The following is a 23,749-nucleotide window of genomic DNA, read 5'->3' on the forward strand; positions in this document are numbered from 1 at the left end:
CTAACTGGGCGGGGTGGGTGGACGGACGCATGTGTTGCTGGTGTTACTCTCTGGGTGGCAAGGAAATGTCATTCAGTGCAATCTGTAGGAGGTAAGAGGAAAGTGATGAGGAAGGTGAATATGGGAGGTTCATCCAAATGTCCCACCAACACATGACCTGGAAATTGATGGGCACGTGACATATTGAAGGACGTCCCAATTGCTTGAATGCTACGGCAAAGTGTTATTGCCACATGCCGTCTACATACTGCCGCTGCCAAACAAGGTTTTAGGACGGACCTGGGGTGCCAGAAATTGAAGTGGAAATGCAAAGAGTGGAAGCCAGAGGGCTGCTAACCTTGTCGTCAGTGTGTGTGCCAGCAAGCAGCTGGAGGGAGGGACTGATGCTCCTGCCTCTCACATCCTGAATCACCTGAGCTCCACAGGATCAAAGCTTTTGTTGACTTCCGCTCTGTACAACCTTTTATGGATTTTTTACTTAATTCCAATCTTTTTTCTCAGTTCCATTTGGCCTCAAAAACCCTTGATGGTAGTCCTGAACGACACTTTATATATCCAAATTATTTTAAGCTAGTAAGTGCCATATCCTGCCAAAAATAAAGTGATCATTTCTCAGAACCATCCTTGACCTGATTCAGAGAGTGATTGCCTCGGGCTACAAAGAAAGGAAGTGATGCGGGGAGAATAATTACCATCTTCATCCTGGGAAGTGTGTGTCCCTGCTGTGTGTGTTTTTGTGATTGCAGAAGGGTGTGTGATTCCCGCACGTGGCAGTAAATAGGGCTCATGCTGCTGCAGCAACGTGCTTCTCTAGGACATGAACTAAAATATGCTCCGGTGCTTCTAAAAGCCATTCACTCCGGAGGCCTCCTGCGGTAAGGGATGTCCCCTTTTATAGAGCCCTTTAGAGATAAAAAAAACACTTTAAGGGCAAGTGGGACAAACACCTCCCAGGTAACGTGACACTGTTGTTGTGTGAGGTTGAAAGGAGAGCGGTTTGATTCAGTGTCCTATTTAACTTGCCCTCACAATATAATTGACAAACCGGGCTACAACTAACCCTGACCGCAAGCTTTGCACACTGTCCAAAACAGTTTCTCTCCCGATGCATGCTGGTTTTTACTTACATCAACTTTTTCCACGCATGCATTGTAGTTCATGGGTATGAATGTAAGAACTCCAAGTACAAGAGTTTGAAATTGACTGCTCTCAGAGTCCGCCTGTCCTTTCAAAGAAACTAAACCAGGACACAGCCACACCAAGACGTAGCTGGAAAAAACGTTTAGGTCATTTAGTAACAAGGACAAAAGGCCACAGGGCTTTTGCGGTACTTTTGCTAGTTTGGGTTGGCAGGAGTATCAGGAAAAGATCTAGAGCAACGATACCAGGGGAGCGAGCGAGGCGCAAAGCATTTAGCAAAGATCAAGGACTGTTAAAAAAACGACAAACTGACATTGGAGACTGTTGAGAAAATACTGAATGTCCTCTTCCAATATGAGAGTCCACATGATAACAAAGGTATCCCAACTGTAGCTGTGTTCATGACAGGATGTATGATTACCTAGAAGAGCATCAGGACTGTTTGAGGCATATGATAGCTATGTGATTAACATGATGATTCAGCCTCTATGGAGATAGACATATGACAAGCATGCTCATTTCTGACGTGGAGCGAATCTGAAGTAAACATTGAATACTGCTTTCTATTCCTCCATCTTGTGACTGTGTAACTCCCTCTCTTGGATATCAGCATGTGAAGGACACTGTTCAGGAACTAGTTGATGCTCTGTATGTGATGACTCCTTCCATTCTGGAGAGGATCACAGATACATGGATCCTGATATTGAAGATCAAGCCGGTGACGAGTGATACTTTTCTAACAGAAGTAGTAGTAGTTGTATTACTAGTAGTAGTTGTAGTAGTATAAGTAGTTGTAGTAGTTGTATTAATAGTTGTATGAGTAGTAGTGGTGTTAGTAATATAAGTTGGAGTAGTAGTAGTAGTAGTTGTTGTACTAGTAGTGGTAGTAGTATAGTAGTTGTAGTAGTTGTTGTTGTACTAGTAGTAGTAGTAGTAGTAGTAGTAGTAGTAGTAGTAGTAGTAGTAGTAGTAGTAGTAGTAGTAGAAGTAATTGTAGTAGTAGTAGTAGTAGTAGTAGTAGAATAAGTAATTGTAGTAGTAGTAGTAGTAGTAGTAGTAGTAGTAGTAGTAGTAGTAGTAGTAGTGGTGGTAGTAGTAGTATAAGTAATTGTAGTAGTAGCATGTGAAGGACACTGTTCAGGAACTAGTTGTACCAAATGCTCTGTATGTGAAGACTACTTCCATTCTTGAGAGGACGATAAATACATATATCCTGATTATTGAAGCTCAAGCCGGTGACGAGTGCGATTTTTCTAACAGAGACGTTTTTTGGACAGAAGGGGGAATGGATGGAGGGAAATAACAAGAAGAGGCAAAAGGATTGGAAAGACAGGTGTTGTATGTCAGCAGATCGATAGCAGCTAAGGATAGAAGTGTATCAGGATTCTCCTCCACCTCAGCAGCAGGAATAGAAACTGTGACCCTGAGGGAAATCTGTGGACTATAGATTGGTTTAGGGGCCAGTTTCTCATCGATGGGAATTCTGTATATTATTTTGGTCTAATAAATAGACTAAGTGTTTATTTCTCAAACCAACACATGTCTCTATTGGCTTACTTGTGAAAACAGAAACTATTGTAGGTCTGGGGAATTATGAGTCTGTGACCTTCTCCAAAAAGCACTGAAAAGTTGGTTTCAATCTGCAAGTACCCTCAAAAACAATGTTCATATATGCCTTGATTTGTACTTAACTGAAAAAACCCACAAAGTGACGGACAGTGGAACACAATTGACAAACACTTGTTTATGTTGACACTTAGGTTAGATTTAGCGTAAGATAAATGAACGATTTGATCAGAAAGGGTTAAACAATGACTAATATGGTCAGTGAATGTGACTTTGAACTCAATGAACCAGTTCAAATTGAAAGCAAAGTGATTTATAATGTCTCCCTATAGTTCATGTACTGTACATGATGTGCATGCTATATCGTTGGTTAGAATAGCTCCAATAATCTGCCTATAATCCTTAGTTTATCCACAGGATTACCCCGATAGGAGATAGCGGTATAGCATGCCATCCCTTAGCATGTTAGCATGTTAGCATGGGACCAAAGGGTTCAACCATGGATCAGGTTGAATTCCTAAAGGGTGTCTTCTCAGTCTGATTTGTATTTCTGAGACATTTAGGTACCATACCTTTTAAAAAGAGAAACTCTGCAGACCATTTACATGCACACACATTTATATAACACACTACAGGAAAGGGAAACCAAAACAAAACATTATAGGTTCCCTTTGATAATTTTCATTTAACCGTTTATTTGAACCGGGACAGTGCACATTAATGAACATTTTAAACAAAATAATGCTTTGAAATGTAAATGAGCCGGATTTGAGCTTTGAGCTAATTTCCATCCGTAGTCCCGTCACATACAACATTTATGAACATAACATTTATATACATGGCAAACAGAAATACATGATATGCAGAAAGAGCATGAGCAGCATATAAGCATCAATAACACCTGTGACAAAGAGGCATTTCAACTGAAAAGCCTCTTTCTTTGAGAGCATGGATTTCTGCGTAGTTGTTCTACAGCAGTAGTTCCCAACCTGGGGAATAATTGATTAATTAATTTGAATAAAAATTCAAGTTAGTAGCTATTATAGGCATAACAAGACAGAAATGTATAATTCTTTCTTTAATAGAAATGTTTCTTTTGCCCGTAAAGTGTCCAAACCAGGCTTTTCTGGGTAAGTGCATTTTTAAAACATAGTCATTGTCCATGCCGGTTTCACATTATTTGTCACAGTTGCTCCGATCAGATCGGTCTCCTCCATTTTGTAGATTATTTACGACTTTTGAATCCACATAAACACATCGGCAAAATCCGGCTTACTTTGAGCATGTGTTTTAAACAGTTTAATCCCTTTGTGAATTGTTTCCACTTGCGCCGTCCTTTCATTTCTTCATACAGCGGGAATCCAAATGAATTAATCCTGAGTCCAATAACCATCAAAGTCACTCCAATAGTGCTCCTTAGTTACGCTGCCATCCTCCTTTAACAACATACTTCACATTCAAAGATGTAGTATTCACATACTTGTGACAGTAGTTGTAGCATTTTTGAGACTTTTAAACTTTAATTACCGCTGTTGCCCCCCCCCCCCCCCCCCCCCTTGTGTGTGTGTGTGGGGGGGCGCAACTTCCAACAGGAGTCAATTGGAGGGGCTCTTGGGAAAAAAGGTTGGGAACCCCATGAATATCTGTCATAGTTTCCTGACAATCAGTTTGATTCTTGATTTGAGAGAGCAGTACTAAAGTTATGTCCTAAAGTTATGTCCTAAATATATCATTGTGCCCTCGTGGAGCTTGAACCTGGCTTCTGAACTGCGTTGAGCTCAGCTGCTGGGGTCACGTTGTCTCCAAGAGGAAGAGGAGCTAGCTTGCGGCTGCTCTCCCCCATGAGAGCCAGGCTGATATAATACGCCGTCTGGGTGAAGGACCACGATCCCGCCTGTCAGCATCCAGCCTGCTGTCTTCTCTTTGCTCCATGCGCGGCAGACGCTATGGATTTTCATATATTATTATGCCCAGGCCCCGTGCTTAAATTACACCCTCGCTAAAGGTCACAGCGCTGCACGGAGCAGAGACAAAACTGCAAGAGAAGAAGTGGCATCAATAATCCATCAGTTCTCCTCTTGTCTTCTCTAATCTTTATTTCTTCTTGTTCTCTTCCCTTCCCTCGCAGTCCTTTACTTAAAGATCTCCTATCATGCTATTTTTGGGCATATATTATAGGTCTCAGATATATAGAAATATACACAAAACATGTCTATGATGTGTTTTGCTCAAAATACCAAACAGATCATGCATTTTAGAAATCCCTCATATCCCTCTGTTTCTGTTAGAGAAACGCTGATCTGGGTCCTTAGCTTGAAATAAAGAGGAGGGGTGGCTTGTGCCTGCTCAGAATTCTGGGGAGAGAGTTTTATTTTCTGACACTTTGTGAGTTCCCTGACACACCGGGGACACATATTTATTTATAAAGTGTTAGGGAATCATTTGCTTAGGTATTCAACCTTTGACCCAGTTCATCATGTTCTCTTCTCACTGTCTCCTTTCCCCATGGCATAGGTCTACGGCCTTGGGTATTGCTGCTATCTCTCTTAAGGAGGAGCAGCTTGGGTTCTGCTGCTATCTCTCTTAAGGAGGGGCAGCTTGGGCGCGTTGTTGTTGCCAGTCTATGACCGAGCACAAGCCGCCAGGAGGTAGTTTACTGTTCAGGGACGTAGGTTCCCTGGCGCACATTCTTTCCTATGGACGAGAGCTCTAGTTAGATTCAGGGTCCATAATTGTTTAGTCTCACTGATAAAGAATGTTGATTATTACACTCTGAACTAGTTCAAACCTCGAGCTGCAGAAAGAGTTCTTCAGACTTGGTTTGTCAACTCGTGACACACCACCTGTCTCGTCAATTCTCCGGCCGTAACTCCAAATAGACCCTCAGTGTTTTCCATCAAAGCTCCAGCTCTCCTCGTGTCTCTCTGAGTCCTGACTCTCCATTGAAGTTTCCCCCACATAAAGGACATTACAAAGTGCATCTTGTATGGTAGGAGACCTTTAATACATGGTCCACCCATGTCCTCTCTCAGAACAACATATTGTGTAATCAACAAAAGTGAGAGCTCGACTCCCTTCGATTCGCCAACTGTGCAGACACTCGACTCGCCGTCTCCTCTAACCTGGACCTTCCCACACAAACACATGGTGGCGCTTTATTCGGAAACTCAGATCCGACTCGCTCCTGCTGTGAATGCGGGACAGATGCATCGCTGACCTGAACCATATGCTGCTGAAAAACAGGCTTCGAGAAATAGCGACAAGTGCTCACAGCTCTCGGACTAAATGCTTGATTTACTGCCTCCATCAAGTGTTTCCTTAGTCATTAACCGAAATAAACAACACAACGGAAGCTGCTGCGGCTGCCCACGCTTTTCTCTTTGTGATTGTCACCTTGCTCTATTACCGACGTGCACTTTATTCATCTTCAAGTGGGAAATTGCTGTTGTAAACACAGCAGAGTGCCTTTAAAGGATTGCCTTGACTGTGTTTTGTGTCATGATTTTTAAGTGGATGCCAAATTTTAATTGCCTGACCAGCACATCATGATTGCATATTGTTTTTGGTTTTCACTCAATGGGACAAATTCATCAGAGTTCACAGTGTACTCTGCACATGACCAATGCAATAATGTCTCCTTCATGTAAACAGGGAACAGTGAAGCAGCTAGGCAGTAGATCCTAAATGTGTGCTCGCTACATGGTGAATTTTGTATTTTCTACCCACTGTGAAGATGAGCCTCCCAGTGTAAATATTTCATAAGGAGATGCGGTCTTGAAAAACAAGTCTTGACATAAATATTATATAAATGAAATATTCTTCGGTGTTTCTTTGTTGATATCAAATGGCTCTGCCCTGTGAAGAAAGAGGAAAACATCTCTGTGGATGCTTTCCCGACATGTTTGTGCAATATCCTTTTTTCTTTCTGATTAAAAATGAAACAGCGAGAAAATGAATGTGAAAAGCATCGTTAGACGAAGAAAACCGATGTGTGCTTGAGAGTAAACAAGAGAAATGGCTTCTTATTCAACAGGAACAGGAATAGGGGTGTCAGTGTTTCTCGAAAATGAGATCGATGTCCAGTGTGAAGAAAACCATTATCACGAATGGCCTTATTCTCCATGGAGATGTTGGAAGAGGTTAACCTGCATGACTCAAAGGTCTGAAAATAGTCCCAGATTTCATGGCAGAGGATTGATCTGTTTTTGTTTAGAAGCCAAGTAATGGATACATGGAGGCACTCAGGTTGCTTGACGGTTGCAGTCACGTAAACCCGATTGTTACCTCTAAATGGAGCACGTTATTTCTTGTCTCGGTGACCTAGATGGGAACGGCATTGCCCTCCATGGATGTGTTTTTAAATGAGGTCAGACTCCTCTCAGATGGAGGTCAGAGATCCTCAAAAAGAAGTTTTGCGGTGCAGTGACAAAAGTTAGAAGCTGTTAAAGCTCCGTCAGACAGTCAATATTCAAGATTCAAGATTCAAGGCTTTTATTGTCATGCGTACAGAGGTATAGTGTAGTTATGTCGATGAACATCTTAGGTCCCAGGCTCCTCCAACAGTGCAACACAATAAAACAGATACAATAGTGCAAGTAAATACAACAGAATAGAAGTAGTGACATAAGAGTCTATATTCAAGTGATGAATTATGTGTAAGTTGCAAACTGGTGAATGTTATGGATGTTCTTCGTTCAGGTGTTGAACAGTCTTATGGCCTGTCGGGCATGATGTTGACTAAAGAGTGGCAGAGTCACATCTGTCTTTGGAAATGCACCCAGCAGGTGGCAAAGGTTGACTCCAAGTGTCAGCTGTTATTTAAAGGTCACCTATCATGTTATTTTTAGGCAATAGCATAGGTCTCAGATATATAGAAATATATAAAAAACATGTCTATGAAGTGTTTTGTTCAAAATACCAAACAGATCATCCATTCTAGCCATGCCTCATATCCCTCTGTTTCACTCCCTGTTTCTAAAGTGCTGATTTTGGGTATAAAGCTTTAAAAAGGAGGGGTCTGAGCTCATGCGGGACCCGGCAGCTACTGTCTAAACTAAATGTTGCCGTGATGAAACGCCATATCATGGATTATCAAGGATTGTCTCTGAAACAGTATGGAGCTCAAAGGCTTTCTCTCTTGCCGGTTATACCACAAGGTGAGTTCCTTTTGATTTCCTGCTTCTTCACACACATGCTCTCCAGTACAGGTTAGCTCTGAGTGTTAGCGATGCTAATGTAAACACCGACCATATTACGTCCAAAACAGTCGGGCATTGTTTCTGATAGCAACGTTTCTGATAGGGCCGTGGGTCCACATTTCAGATATTACGTCATATCGGACGCAAATCTGGATCAGCTCCGTTGTTCCCCCGTTTTTAGAGATTTGGGTACGGAGGAAAAGAGAGAGGGTTTTATTTTCTGACGCTGCGTGAGTTCCCTGACACACCGGGGACACACCGGGGACACACCGGGGACACATCTTTATGTATACAAGACATCACAAAGTGCATTTTGCATGATAGGTCCCCTTTAAGGAGAAAACCTTCAACCAAGAGCGAAGAGCCCAATTTTGTTCAGTGCTCATTGCTGCTGGGAACAGGTTGTTTTTCTGTTCTTATCTTGAATCCAGGGCTGGACCGGCCATCTGGATGTTTGTTTTATTTTTGTTCTGGTACATGCGTGTTGGTAGTTTGATTGTTGTTGGCCGGTCTGGGCCAAAATGCCAGGGCCGATTTTCTGTCCCAGCCCTGCTTGAATCCAAAAGATGTTCTACCACAAACTCCTGATCATATATATATATATTGAACTTTTTATTTATTGCACAAATATATAACATACATGGAGATGTACATAAAAATCACCCTCGCCTCAGTTTACAGTCCACTCAAATCTACACGTTATGCTCACATACACATACATTACCCCTTTCCTTCCAAGTCTTGGCAAGTTATACATAAATACAGACATTCATTTAAATTCTCCGACCTTTCCCTGGGTAGTCGGCTGATCATATTTTGATTTGGACACATCTTGTAAACGTAAGTGGTGGGATTGCGATTCTCAGCTTTGTTGTGGCCCCTTTTTGTAACTAATGATGACAAGACAATTGTATTTCTATTTATTATTAATTATATTATTTTTGGCATTGCATCATAAAAGCTTACATATAAAAAGTTGCAAATTAAGTTGAATACAATATTTGACATATTGTTAAGACAATTGCCATTTTCCATAGTCCTCCTGGATTTTCACTCCTATAGTCACTTATTGTGAGAAATATGTTTCGCAGCCAGTTTGATAATCGATTAATCTGGTTTGTCGTGAAAATTGGCTAAAATGTGCTGCTTCCAGGTGCTCAAATGTGTTGTTTTTTTACATGATACATACACTGAATGTCTCTAAAAAAGAGGGACATAAAAAATATCTTCCATTTAATCGCTAATGGAAATAATCAGTATGTTCAATGTCCATGACTTGATGAGCATTTTCCTCCATTGTGAACTATAACAGATATTCAAAATGTTAATGCATATTCAGGCAAATATGAAATAGTAAAATCCTTTCGCAGTCTTCTGAATTGTACTCTGATAATCCCTGTAGTATGATTTTCTATCATAAATATGTATTTTACCATGGGTTCAATCAGAGAGAGATATCCTCTATCTTTCTGTCTCTCATCCTCTCCCTGCAGTCAATACGTGACCTTTATTACTTTCTCATATCCTCACTTTACTGTCTTCCCTCGCTAAATCCATATATTACAGAGAACTATATGGTGTGTGTGTGTACACGTGTGCGTGCTCCCTCTTCGAGTTATAATCAGGATTTGTGCATGCTCTGAAAGCTGTGGAGCTCCACACCGAGGACCAGCCCTCATTCTTATTTTTAACCACTCCATTAATGTCTTTTTTCCTTCAATACCTCCATCAATCGTCCCTCTGTTCTCCCTGTTCTCTATTCTTTGTTTCTTGCTGGCTCTGACGAAGGAGAACACGTCATGAAGACTTGATTAATTGATCGGTATTGATCAGCAGACTTTACCAGCAGTGGCAGAAAGGGCACAATATGGAGCGAGAAGATAAAAGGCACAGGATTGATGGACGAATGAGTCTTTAAAGGCCACATTCTGATCTATATGTATATTTAAAGAACACTTTTAGGCAGTTTTAGGTCAATTAAATAGTCAATTATCAATGCTTTTGTATGAACACTGGATCACATGGCGTTAGTTATGTTAAAGGGGTCGCTCATAGTGAGAAACCAGCAGTTCACCTCAGCTTTCCAAGGGATTTAAGAATCGTTTACAGCTTATTTATTTTAATTTTATGGCCCTCAAATGTACTGGTTTGGTTTCAACAGAGCTAGAATCAAAGGTCATATTGGACTTGTCATGTTAACACAACCCGTGCCCAAAGCAATGAGAAGCTAACAAATGCAAATAAACTGATAAACCTGTACGCCGGTGTGCCTTACTGAATGCTGCCAAAAACATTTGCATTCATGAGCCGACTTGCCCTTCGGCGAAAGCACCATAATATGCTATTGTGGCGACTGAGTCTTGATGTAATGAAGCTATAGGTCAGAGGTTTAGCAGAAGAAAAGGTTTTGGATGAACGGGGACATGGAGAGGAAGCACTTTTGGTAATGAGGTTTGAGAAACAATGAATACAATGTTCTGTTATGATGAGAATATTTGCTGTTTTTCATAGACCTCTCTGATGGGAATATCTTTACATCTTAGACACATTTGATAATGTGTCTTTGGGCTCGAGGAACTTGTGACCTTTTTCTTGGTTCTGCCAACTATTTTATATCTCAGACGAGACATTGAGAACTGGAGAACGTTATCTGACGATGAACTGATAATGAAAATATTTTAGGTGAGCCTTAATCGGATTTATCGAAAGCTGGTAGTTGGATGGTGAGGGTTGAGTGAAGATGGAATAACTGGAGAGCAATGACAACAATGTGACTCAGGAATAAGATCTAAACCCAAAGATTAGTAAGCATTACCTGCTTCCCTCATCTTGAATACGGTCTATGGTTGAAACAAGCTTTTTTTGTTTTACGACATAAAATCCTCTTCTTCATGTCTCTTCTTCATCAACATGTGTCCCCTCTTCTTCATGTCTCTTCTTCATCAACATGTGTCCCCTCTTCTTCATGTCTCTTCTACATCAACATGTGTCCCCTCTTCTTCATGTCTCTTCTACATCAACATGTGTCCCCTCTTCTTCATGTCTCTTCTACATCAGCATGTGTCCCCTCTTCTTCATGTCTCTTCTTCATCAACATGTGTCCCCTCTTCTTCATGTCTCTTCTACATCAACATGTGTCCCCTCTTCTTCATGTCTCTTCTACATCAACATGTGTCCCCTCTTCTTCATGTCTCTTCTACATCAACATGTGTCCCCTCTTCTTCATGTCTCTTCTACATCAACATGTGTCCCCTCTTCTTCATGTCTCTTCTACATCAACATGTGTCCCCTCTTCTTCATGTCTCTTCTACATCAACATGTGTCCCCTCTTCTTCATGTCTCTTCTTCATCAACATGTGTCCTCTCTTCTTCATGTCTCTTCTACATCAACATGTGTCCCCTCTTCTTCATGTCTCTTCTACATCAACATGTGTCCCCTCTTCTTCATGTCTCTTCTACATCAACATGTGTCCCCTCTTCTTCATGTCTCTTCTACATCAACATGTGTCCCCTCTTCTTCATGTCTCTTCTACATCAACATGTGTCCCCTCTTCTTCATGTCTCTTCTACATCAACATGTGTCCCCTCTTCTTCATGTCTCTTCTTCATCAACATGTGTCCCCTCTTCCTCATGTCTCTTCTTCATCAACATGTGTCCCCTCTTCTTCATGTCTCTTCTTCATCAACATGTGTCCCCTCTTCTTCATGTCTCTTCTTCATCAACATGTGTCCCCTCTTCTTCATGTCTCTTCTTCATCAACATGTGTCCCCTCTTCTTCATGTCTCTTCTACATCAACATGTGTCCCCTCTTCCTCATGTCTCTTCTTCATCAACATGTGTCCCCTCTTCCTCATGTCTCTTCTTCATCAACATGTGTCCCCTCTTCTTCATGTCTCTTCTTCATCAACATGTGTCCCCTCTTCTTCATGTCTCTTCTTCATCAACATGTGTCCCCTCTTCTTCATGTCTCTTCTTCATCAACATGTGTCCCCTCTTCTTCATGTCTCTTCTTCATCAACATGTGTCCCCTCTTCTTCATGTCTCTTCTACATCAACATGTGTCCCCTCTGTGGAAAGAGACTCTGAAAGTGTCAGGAACAAAGATTCTCTCTCTTTTTGATCCATTTCTATAAAAACCTGTCTGAAAATGAGCTGATCAGATTTTGGCCACTTTATGATGTCATAACGATGTTTTGTCTTGTGTAACCATTAGCCAATCAGCAACCAAGGTAACCCCCCCCCCACCTTATCACCTGAATCTCCTCCTAGAGCTCCATTGAGTTCTTTGTAACCAAATGTCTCTCAGAGGGGCGTGGGGAGGGGCTCCTTATTTTCATCTAAAGTAACAGACAGAGAATCAGCACTTTGGAAACAGGGCTGAAACAGAGGGGATTATGGGTAATGCTGCAATGATCTGTTTGGTGTTTGGAGCCAAACACTTCAGAGACATGTTCTGTATATATCTGAGAAAAACAGTATAATAGGGGACCTTTAAACTACTACATGTCATCACACGCAACATTAGCTTAGCGGTAGTGACCTGAAGTCGTTAGCTACTTACTTCTGGTATTTACGCTTTAACCAAACGTGTAAGTATCATACATGTGTGTTTTCCACAGATGCCTTTCACCGCAATATTTCAAAATGCATTGGAAAAATCCCATTGCTCTTAGTGTTGGGACAAACATGCGTCCTCACCTCACCACTTTATAACAAACTCCTAAATTAACCATGTCAGAGCTTCCTGTTAGACCTTGAATGCGCCAACAGAGAACACATTTGAAACACTATTTGGTTCAATACCTACACCCAACATCTGAACACAAGTCATCATCATAAGACTGACAACAATGTGTCTGAAAGAGGTTAGATAATAGAGCGCTGTGTGTGTGACAGAGAGAAGCCACAGGTTAACAAGATGGAAGTTCAAGGAGGAGAAAAGGAGAATTGCTTGGCAGAAATTACAGGAAATAGAAGGTATGAGGATCTGGAGAGGGGAAGAAAGAAATATGGATGAAAGGTAGAAGCAGCCGGCGTCTCAGGTGGTCTTTCAGATTGCTGAGAGAAGACGCAGCGGGAGGCTGAAAACAACTCAAGTGAAGAAGAGAGATCAATGGTGCTTGTCATTTTTTTTCGAATGATTTTTTTTTCATGTGGCTTTGTCTGCTTTATTCTAGTGCCGCATACTTCAACCCCTCCCTATGTTGTCTATCTTCCCTTCTGTCTGGCTTTCTATCCTCTCCCCCTCTCCATCCCTCTTCCTCCCTAATGACTGAGCTGTTGGCAGGCAATAAGAAGGCAGCATTTCCTGACTTATAAGCACATTAGACAGCGGAGAAAAGGACTGGCTCGCTAAAATGTTCAATTGGACTTTAGACTTATCTCTAATGCCTCCATTCCAGCTTCTTCCAATCTGAGTCTGCTGTCTTTCTCTTTCAATGTATTGCAGTTAAACTTGGCCTGACGTATTGTAAAAATATAGATTGTTGCTGCAGGATATAAACTGATATATACAACTCAGTGTTTCCCACAGAATTTGAATCTCTTTGTGGGGGCACCGCCAAAAATATAATTTACAATTTAGGCATTTAGCAGACGCCTTATTCCAAAGCGACTTACAATGACCAATCACAGGGACATTCTCCCCGGAGTAACTGAGGGCTAAGTGCCTTACTCAAGGGCACACTAGTGGTGGTGTTCCAGGCGGGAACACAACTATCCATTAGACCACCAAAATAAAAAAAAATTAAAATATTTGTATGAGATCCATTTGTGGTGGACGATATTTAATTGTGGCGGCCAGCCACAAATAAATCAATATATGGGAAACACTGCAATTGTTCTAGTCTATTTCCTACTCGACACACAGCCTGGAGTGCCTTATCTCCGAGCTCAGTCTGCATGTTAGCTTTATTTGTTTGTATGTTTCTCACGTCATACACAAAGGTTATATGTCATTTCCAATAAAGGCAGTATTGATCAAGTTTCATGAAAAAGTACTAAATAATGTATTCATTTTTACTGAATTAAAAAGTATGACTTTATTATGACATTACTCAATCAGGGAAACAGATTCAGATTCTGTTGGTTTCAAATCGTTTTCATTTTCCGGGCTTCAAACATTGTCAGTATTGTTCCTTCTTAAAGAGGCCCTATTTTGTCTTTCTCTTTCAATGTATTGCAGCTAAACTTGGGCTGACGTATTGTAACAAGACTTTTTATTAAAAACCTGTTATCGGCCAGGGAGTCTCACCAGAGTCATCTCTACCTCGGGTGATGAGCCTCCCAAACCACAGCTAGTCAATATGCTTTTAATATGTCTTATTTCACATTGTCCGCCCACAGAACTCATCCCAGCCTGCTGTGGGAGGATTTCTCTCAACAGTCTGCAGTGAAACCTGCTCCAATCCTCCTCAAGGAGCGTCTAACCCCAACGCAAAGAATTAAATTACTTTTAGTGCACGCTGATGTGCCATAAGGTGCTTCTGAGGGCTTTAAGGGCAATAAAAGTGGCCTTATAAAAAAATCCAATTATAATGTTGGCACGAAATATCAGCCACGAGCAGCTGAAATGAGGCATCCCTCAAAGGTCTTATTCTAAAGGTTTACCATGCAGATTCATCGCCTCATCTGTGCCCCCACATATTGGCATTACAAGTCATGGACCTAGTGTTGTGTTTATGAAATACAAACCTCTGTGATCTTTCAGAAAGTTTAACGCACTGAGACTTTTATAGTAGCATCGAAAAATCCATCGGGGTGAAAACAAAATCTTAAATATATTGTTTTTTCTTCATGGTATATAAAATATAAATGTCCTTATCGAAACATATACTGTAGCCTGAAGTGACTTATCTCCTCGCTCAGTTTGCATGTTATTTGTTTGTATGTTTCTCACGTCATACACAAAGGTTATATGTCATTTCCAATAAAGGCAGTATTGAGCAAGTTTCATGAAAAAGTACTAAATAATGTATTAATTTTTACTGAATTAAAAAGTAGGACTTTCTTTTTGCATTACTCAACCAGAAAATACATTTGTTTCATTAGTTGTTTTTTTTTAAATCAGAGAAACAGATTGGTTTAAAATCGTTTTCATTTTCTGGGCTTCAAAGATGATCAGTATTGATCCTTCTTAAAGAGGCCCTATTTGGCTTTTTCCCCCCTTTCCTGTAGTGTGTAATGTGTGGTCCTGAGTCTCGCCTGAATCACAGGGTTCAATCTTACAGTTAAAGTATTAATAATCGCTAAAATCTGTTGTTATGCCTGTGGTCTCCCTTGGTCTCGTGTGCGCTAGGCTTCACGAGCATTGGGCTCTTGGGCTGGAGAGATAGATGAGTGATTAGTGTCTGAAGATGGAGGGATGAACGATAGAGGGTTCGGATGGAGGGTTCAGATTTTGGGGGCCACAGGCGGTTTTAAACAACTGTCTCTGGCGAGGAAATAATCATTTTTACACGTCTGTGATCCTCAGGCAGAAAGAGAGGCGCATGGTGAGCTTTCAGCGGTCAAAGCTGGGTTAATGAAAGAAAGAAAAACACCACGGTGAAAAGGTCAAAGTGTTGGAATAGCATTTGTTGTAGCTCGTAGAAAGCACTGACAGCCTTCCTGTGAGTTACACTCTGTCGCTTTCGGAGATTTGGTTCTCCAGGGCTTTGTCCAAACCTGTAGAGGACTGTCGTTTGATTTAACCCCTTCTCTAGCAGACGTGTTGTTGGTCCAATAGAGGCTAAGTGTGTTTATAACCAACAGGCATTAACACTAAAATGGCATGGTTAGTTACGTAACAATCTAAGAGCTTTTTTTCCCAAGGTTTTTCCCTGCTCTGTTCAATTTGGGATCAAAGTCATTTCAAAATATTTGCTAGCAAGAGGTTATGTAGTCGTCTGTCAAGTTATCAGCAGAAAAGGTATCTGCCCGGTTTTCATGAAACTTGGTGGAACCACAAAAGGCAATTTGGATTGTTAGGTTGAGACACAATTTCAATATCTCTGGTACTCTTTGTGCCATCGGGCCTCTCTAGTTTATTCATGTTATGTCGGGATAGTCGAGAATTGTTTTTCCTGGAAATTCCCATGATGCCCCTTGAAGTCGGAATAGCAACTTGAGAACTCCTATTGACCTGCTGGTGAAACACAACGCATCTCCTTTGAGGCGTCCATGTTGATTCTGCATTTTGACTTTAATGAAATTAAGACTTTTAAACTTGGGAAATAGGACCATCGGAGGAGTTTTTGGATCCACCATTGGCCTTGGTGGCAGTCTGCATTCCCTCAGTGGGATTCAAGGTTCCTTTCAGGATTGATTGCATGGCCAATAGGAAAGGTCAAATGTCATAATTACAAATAAATCACATAACTGAGCAATTGTTTTCTTACAGACCGTTCTGGGAACTGTTTGAACTCTGCAAAGTTATGCTCTCTAAGGATGTCTGAGAACTGATTCTGAATTATTGAGTTCATTAAATTGCAGTTTGGAAAAACAGTTCCAACGACAGTTTCCGGGGTTTTTAACCATATCATTGTTTGTTTGTAGCCTTTATTTAACCAGGTTAAAAAATCCCATTGAGATCAACGATCTCTTTTTCAAGGGAGACCTGGCCTTTTCCTGGCTTCAAAAGAGAAACAGGACTTGTTTCTGAAAAAGAAACCTCGCCTAACCATCAGCTGTTTAAGCAGATTAATGACCTGAAGTTTAAAAGTAAGTCAATCATCAAACCAGATACCACGGTATTTATAACAGGTAACCACTTCGAGTACTTGTCCTTGCATAGTAACAATATCCAAAGCAGTCTTTTTAGCTTTAGAAAAGAGCATTACCTTGGTTTTTTACCTTTCATTATTTGCTCAGTTATCCAGACAGTATTACCTTTGTTGTCATAAACCCATTTGACCATACACACATTGATGAGGACACACTTCATATACTTTTAAACTTCATTGTACTTTCTGTTTTCTTTCTTTGTATTCAATTTCCTTATTAACTTTTGCTACAAGCCAATTAGGGGGATAGTTTGCTCTGTGAGTCTGTGTGTCATTTGAGGCACTTGCTGCTTTAATTAATGAATCTTTATCTATCCAATTAAATCTCATCCTCTCATTAAAGCCCTTTCTTCTTATTCATCTCCTGACCCACACGTCCAGACACACCGCTTCAGTTTTCTGTGTTTGCCTATTTGACAGTGTGGGCAGCTAAATGTATCTCCACAGGTACTAACAACTGTGTGCGTCACTGCCTGTAAGACAGGTGTGTGTTTTCCAAACACTCATCTTGGACACAGCGGTGCATTTGCTCCGTTCTCTGCCTGCTCAACTGAAACACACAAACTAATGTTTTATAGCGAGACATAGTTGTTTCAGCTTTCAGCACTGCAAACACCACTCAATAACTCCTCGAGGAAAAGCTATGTGTTTGCTTTTGTCCTTAGATCGTGTTTGGAGGTAAAGACTGACTGAGCTGTACTTGGTGGCGTATCAATTCTGTCACATTAAAGTAAAAACTTTTTTTTTATTTAAATGTGGTTGTATGAGGTTGTTCTTTATACATCCATAGTCGGTGTATAAAGAAGAGTAAATGGCGTTCCAAACATCCCCAGTTTCACAATTTCAGGTTAATTGTACTCCATCGTACATTTTTACTATCTACGCCTTACCTTGACATGAAACAGGCCTTTTTGGAAAGGAACCAAAGCTTTTATATCTATCTCTGACCTCACTTAAAGGGGACCTATCATGCAAAATGCACTTGTGTACGTCTTTTCTACATGAATATGTGTCCCCGGTGTTCCAGGGAACTCACCAAGTGTCAGAAAACACAACCCTCTCTATTTTCCTCCATACCCAAATCTCTAAAAAAGGGGCTGCAACGGATCTGATAAAAACTGATCCAGATTTGAACACTGTCCTGACGTCAGGACGGTGGCGCTACGGCTATTGGGCCAACTCCACCAATCAGGAGGAGACAGCCACGGCCATTGCCGTTCTAAAGCGCTGGAGACGCTGTAGTACATATGCCAGGCCAGTAGGTGGTGCTGTTCTCACTGAATCAGCCCTTGCAGAGCAGAGCTAAAAAAAAGTGCAAATTGAGCGAAATGAGGTATGGCTAAAATGCATGATCCGTTTGGTATTTTGAAAACAGAAACGTATAAATATACCTTATATAGGTATGGCCCTACAATATATCATTTAAATATAGCATGATAGGTCCACTTTAAATGGTAAATCTGAATTAAAGTCACACAATAACACAAACTACCTAACCAATCAAGGCAGCCATAGGGTAACATAATTGTTAATGTAGGATTTTATGCAGTTATGTCCCCTAAAACACCACGTATTATTATCCCCCCTGAAAACACACAGAGCACCTTCGTTGTTTCCATGAAGTTCTGAAATGTTTTCCACTAAAAACTCAAGACATTTTACAAACAGTATCCCGCTATAAACACCTCGAATAAGGAGCTCAGGCCACATACTGTTAGCTAATAGTCTAGTAGTAATGAAAAGTAATGGCAGTCTTTTGTGTATTAGTTCTGACACATAAACATTTCTGTTATATTTATCATTTAGTTAAACGAGTCATTATCCTGTAACTGCCATCTGTCGCCACAGTATTGTTTTTTAAGGGGTAAAATTCCCTTATGATGTAATAAACAACATTATGTGACTATATTATACTTCAAAAGGATCTTTGTTTTTCCATTCAGTCATTCAGGGATAAACCATTGGTATTCATATATTGAGGTGTTTTATCAGATCTGCACCGTATACAAACGCCTTAATGTTTAACAGTGAATTTTTAAAGGAATTTAAGGTGTAAAAACTTTATAATTGGACGAGTTCTGAAATACAAGCCTGCTTTTTCTCTTTCACTAAGTAACACATTACGGTTGATGTTAGGTAAACTATACATTAAGGAATCATTTTTGTGATTTTCAATTTGCTCCCTTAACCACCGTATGAACAACACATTTAATCAATTAACCTTAATTACATTGTACTCAAAGGGTACAATGCTGGAATGTGAAGGTAAGACGTGTATATTGACGATGGCATGACGTAGTAGCATCTCTGAAATCGTTTTCTGCCAGGCAGGGAGCTCAGAGCTGAGATGAAGATTAGGAGATCTGGGCACACACACACACACACACACACACACACACACACACACACACACACACACACACACACACACACACACACACACACACACACACACACACACACACACACACACACACACACACACACACGGCACAGCTGATTTGACACACAAACACACAGCTGGCCAGATAAACCCATAACTTTGATCAGTGGGCTAACGCTTGACGTCACAGGGTGTGTTTGGGATTATTTACTGTTTAGCAAATGTAATTCATCATTTAAAGACTTGTAGCGTTGCATAACATGGCGTGTCTAAGGGATGGGACACAATACCGTGACAAGGCTCACTTTGATTTCATTAAAGCAAGTCATGCACAGTCATTTTACCAATGTGTCAGCATGTTGTAGGAAACAGCCTCTGGCATCTTCCAGTGTTTGCTTTGTGAGTCAATTTGTAAAAACCTAATTCTGTGTATTTCAGCTGTCTAGCCATTTACTAAATCTTGGTTTTCGGGTGCTTTTTCTACCTTCAACTGTCACATATTTCTAATCTTGCTCAAACAAATCCTACTTTAATAGTATGTACTCTTTATCTTCTGTGTTTTCAGTGACATGTCGCTGTTTGCTGACAGACAGCATTTTATTTGTCAGGTCCTCCTCCTCTCTGGGTAATTGTTGCTGACCTGTTTCTTTCTCTCTGATTGACAGGTGGGAAGAGCAGCCTGGCTCGTGCTATAGTCACTGTTGTTGTTAAGAAAACAAAGCGTCCAGTCCCGTTGCCATGGGTAAACAAAACAGCAAGCTGCGGCCCGAGATGCTGCAGGACCTCCGGGAGAACACCGAGTTCTCCGACCACGAGCTGCAGGAGTGGTACAAGGTACGGAGAAACTCACACGTTTCATTACAAGTCAAAGTCAACTGTTTTTTGTCAATCTTCCAGTTTGTGTGACAGAGAGATCGAAATACCGTTTCCCACAATCCCGAATACAACAAATACAAATATATATAAAAATATGTATCAAAATATGTATATACCTATATATACACAATCAATAGACACATATGCACACATTAAGACAGGGGTGTCAAACTCAAGGCCCGGGGGCCAAATCCGGCCCGCAACCTCATTTTCTGTGGCCCGTAAGAGCTTTCAAAGAATATAATACGTTTATTATACGGTTACATGCCGCTTTACAGAGGCACGTTGCCCATAAACTACATATCCCACGATGCATCTTGTTTTGTGACATGCGCACTGAAGAGACTTGCAATTATTTGCCCCAGACTTCTGCTTTCAGACGTAGTTAATCATGAAGTTATTACCCTATCCGATAATAATCCAATGCAGAGGCAATAATGTAATATAATACATTATTTTATATATATTATATATTTACATATGTATTTTTACATAGTCTTAAAGTTACAACCAGCCCTTTTAGTGCAACCCTAATGCTGATGTGGCCCGCGATGAAATTGAGTTTGACACCCCTGCATTAAGACATCAATAAAACAATCAATATATACAAAATAACAGTCACTTCAATATCTTTGGGAAATGTACATTAGTGCAAGAATCTTACTGTGTAGAACCAAGCCATTTGTAATGTAGTGCTACTACTTCTGTTACAAATTCAGCAATGAAAAGCACCTTAATACTTCTGCTCATGCACTATATTATACTTTCCACTTTTGTGTATGTGTAAAGTATAAAATATAGTAAATCCCACCAGCTGCAAAGTCAAATTAGGCCAGGACAATGGCTTATTATACCACTTCATGGACAAGACACTTGTGGCTGTGTTGCCTGGGCCACACCTATCTTTAAACTCAGCCTTCATGTTGATCTAAACTACACACTTGTAAAGCAACATGATGTCAAATCAGGTTGGAGACGTAGGGAAGCCAATGGTAGAGAAGCCGAAAGCCACAAAGCCCCACTTGATCAATTCATGCCCATTTTTCAAACCAGGCCATGAGTTTGAGCTCATCTAACCATCTGCAATGTTTTCTAACGCTACTGTGTTGACAAAATCTGTACACATCCAGATAGACAGAGGTATAAACACCAGGTAGATTATTCTATACTTCCTCTGTGGTATCTCCAGCTGCAGTAAGTCTCTCCAGGAACACATGTTGCACACACAGAGAACACTATCAGCGGCGAGGCTAGTTATTATGTAACGCTGAGAGGCCCATAATGCATAAGTACCTTTTACTTAAAGTGGACCTATCATGCTATATTTGAATAATATAGTGTAGGACCATACCTATATAAGGCATATTTATACTTTTTTTTTTTCAAAATACCAAACAGATCATGCATTTTAGCCATGCCTCATTTCGCTCAATTTGACAATTTCTAGCTCTGTTTTTGCAAGGGCTGATTCTGTGAGAACAGCACCACCTACAGGCCTGGCATATGTACTACAGCGTCTCCAGCGCTTTCGAACGGCAATGGCCGTGGCTGTCTCCTCCTGATTGGTGGAGTTGGCCCAATAGCCGTAGCGCCACCGTCCTGACGTCAGGACAGTGTTCAAATCTGGATCAGTTTTGATCAGATCCGTTGCAGCCCCTTTTTTAGAGATTTGGGTATGGAGGAAAATAGAGAGGGTTGTGTTTTCTGACACTTGGTGAGTTCCCTGGAACACCGGGGACACATATTCATGTAGAAAAGACGTACACAAGTGCATTTTGCATAATAGGTCCCCTTTAAGTACATTTGGCAGGATTTTTACCTTTAACTAACATGTTATTCAATATTGAAGTGTTTCGACTTTCACTAGAATCTGCTATGACAACCTAGATGTTCGCACATCATTGACACACATCAAAGTTGTTGTGGTGAACCTGGTATTCAACTGTAGTCTATTGCAAAATCTAGCTGACATGGAGCAGCATTACAATTAAACTAATTTGTGTTGCTTGTGTCCGCAATCTCATTATTTGATTAACTTCCCAAAGCCCATAACCATCGATGACGGACAGATTGAAGAGCTTTGCCTTCTGGCTCTGTTCCCCCTTTAGTCCCAAGATAGTTAACCCCTTTGCTCGGGGTTACCTTGGTTGGTGATTGGCTAAAGTGGCCAAAATCTGATCAGCTCATTTTCAGACAGGTTTTTATATAAATGGATCAGGACAAAAAGTGATCAAATGTTTTTTCCTGAAACGTTCAGAGTCTCTTTACCCAGAGGGGACACATGTTGATGTAGAAAATACATAAAAAAGTGGATTTTGCATAATAGGTGACCTTTAAGGGTCACCATGTTGGTCTCAGTATAAGTGAGAGCAACACCAGTCTGTTAAGCCTCTGCATGATGAGGTGTCCTGACGAAGGGGTTATCTCATCATGTGTGTATGGATAGTGTGTTTGTCTAATGGCTATACGACTAGAAGCATGGATTAAACCTATAGAACAGCTGTGAGCCGTACTGAATAAGAGCTGCACATGTTAAACTGGCACCCTCCTGACCTGGGACTTAATCCTTGCTGACCCCGGGTCTCTTCACACTGTCCTGATGGTGCTCACTCTCAGCAGATTAACAGCTCCAGGATGATGGAGATGTCGCATACAGTAAACTGCACAGTAAACACCCCTGGATGTCTGGTCGCCTGAGGTCTCGGAGACGTTTTATTAGAAACAGAAACATGTTGGCTTTCCACCCCTCACTTATGAGAATATTTCATAAAATGATCCAAAAAGTAATTCCAGCAATAAAATGGTGACGATGACTTTGTCACCTTTCTGATTTTATCTCAAAGGCCTTTAAAAAAGAGAGAGCTTTATTTCGGCAGAACAAAAGTCTGAGGCTGACGTGACTTTTACCTCCCTCTTTTTCTTGGGAACAATGCTGCTTTATCAAATGTGAAGAGAAATGTAACTGTCTCCAACTATCCAAGACTAAGCCCCTTTTTAATTCATACTTCAGTTTTGTTACATAAATGTGGTTCTTGATTGTTCCAGCAGGCTTTTATTTAGGCCGGCTCTCATCTTGTACTATACAAATGTTTAATATTGTGTTAAATCATTATTTTCACCCTTGTCTCACCTCATGTTGTCTTTTTACCTCAGGGTTTCTTGAAGGACTGCCCCAGTGGGACCCTGAATGTGGAAGAGTTCAAGAAAATCTACGCCAACTTCTTCCCTTACGGAGACGCCTCAAAGTTCGCTGAGCACGTCTTCCGAACATTCGACACCAACGCAGACGGGACGATAGACTTCCGGGAGTTCATCATCGCTCTGAGCGTGACGTCGCGGGGAAAACTGGAGCAGAAGCTGAAATGGGCCTTCAGCATGTACGACCTGGACGGGAACGGATACATCAGCCGCCACGAGATGCTGGAGATTGTACAGGTGAGGAAGGGATAGATAGATAGATAGATAGATAGATGGATGGATGGATGGATGGATGGATAGATGGATGGATGGATAGATGGATAGATAGATGGATAGATGGATGGATAGATGGATGGATGGATGGATGGATGGATGGATGGATAGATAGATGGATAGATAGATGGATAGATGGATGGATAGATGGATGGATGGATGGATGGATGGATGGATGGATAGATAGGGAAATGTTTGCGTTGCAGCAGCATAAAAGACAAGGAAATGTACATAAGAGAAATTAAGACACTAGAAATACACAATCCAAAATATTTCTGAAATTGAAATGAAATAGCATTAAAAAGTTACAAAATATACTTGTGGAAATACAAATTTCCAGTAACAAAATATA

General features: G+C 40.9%; 1 protein-coding gene across 1 annotated transcript in view; it reads left to right on the forward strand.

The window, feature by feature from the left end:
- hpca (hippocalcin) overlaps positions 1-23,749 on the forward strand; it is a 48,494-nt gene that overhangs the window by 15,630 nt on the left and 9,115 nt on the right. The window contains exons 2-3 of the mRNA XM_034131175.1: positions 19,716-19,884; positions 23,080-23,361. Coding sequence (XP_033987066.1) covers positions 19,789-19,884; positions 23,080-23,361 — 378 coding nt within the window. The 5' untranslated portion in view covers positions 19,716-19,788. The remainder of the gene's footprint in view (positions 1-19,715; positions 19,885-23,079; positions 23,362-23,749) is intronic.

The sequence above is a fragment of the Trematomus bernacchii genome, unplaced genomic scaffold (genome assembly GCF_902827165.1).
Source record: "Trematomus bernacchii unplaced genomic scaffold, fTreBer1.1, whole genome shotgun sequence".
Taxonomy (NCBI): Eukaryota; Metazoa; Chordata; class Actinopteri; order Perciformes; family Nototheniidae; genus Trematomus; species Trematomus bernacchii.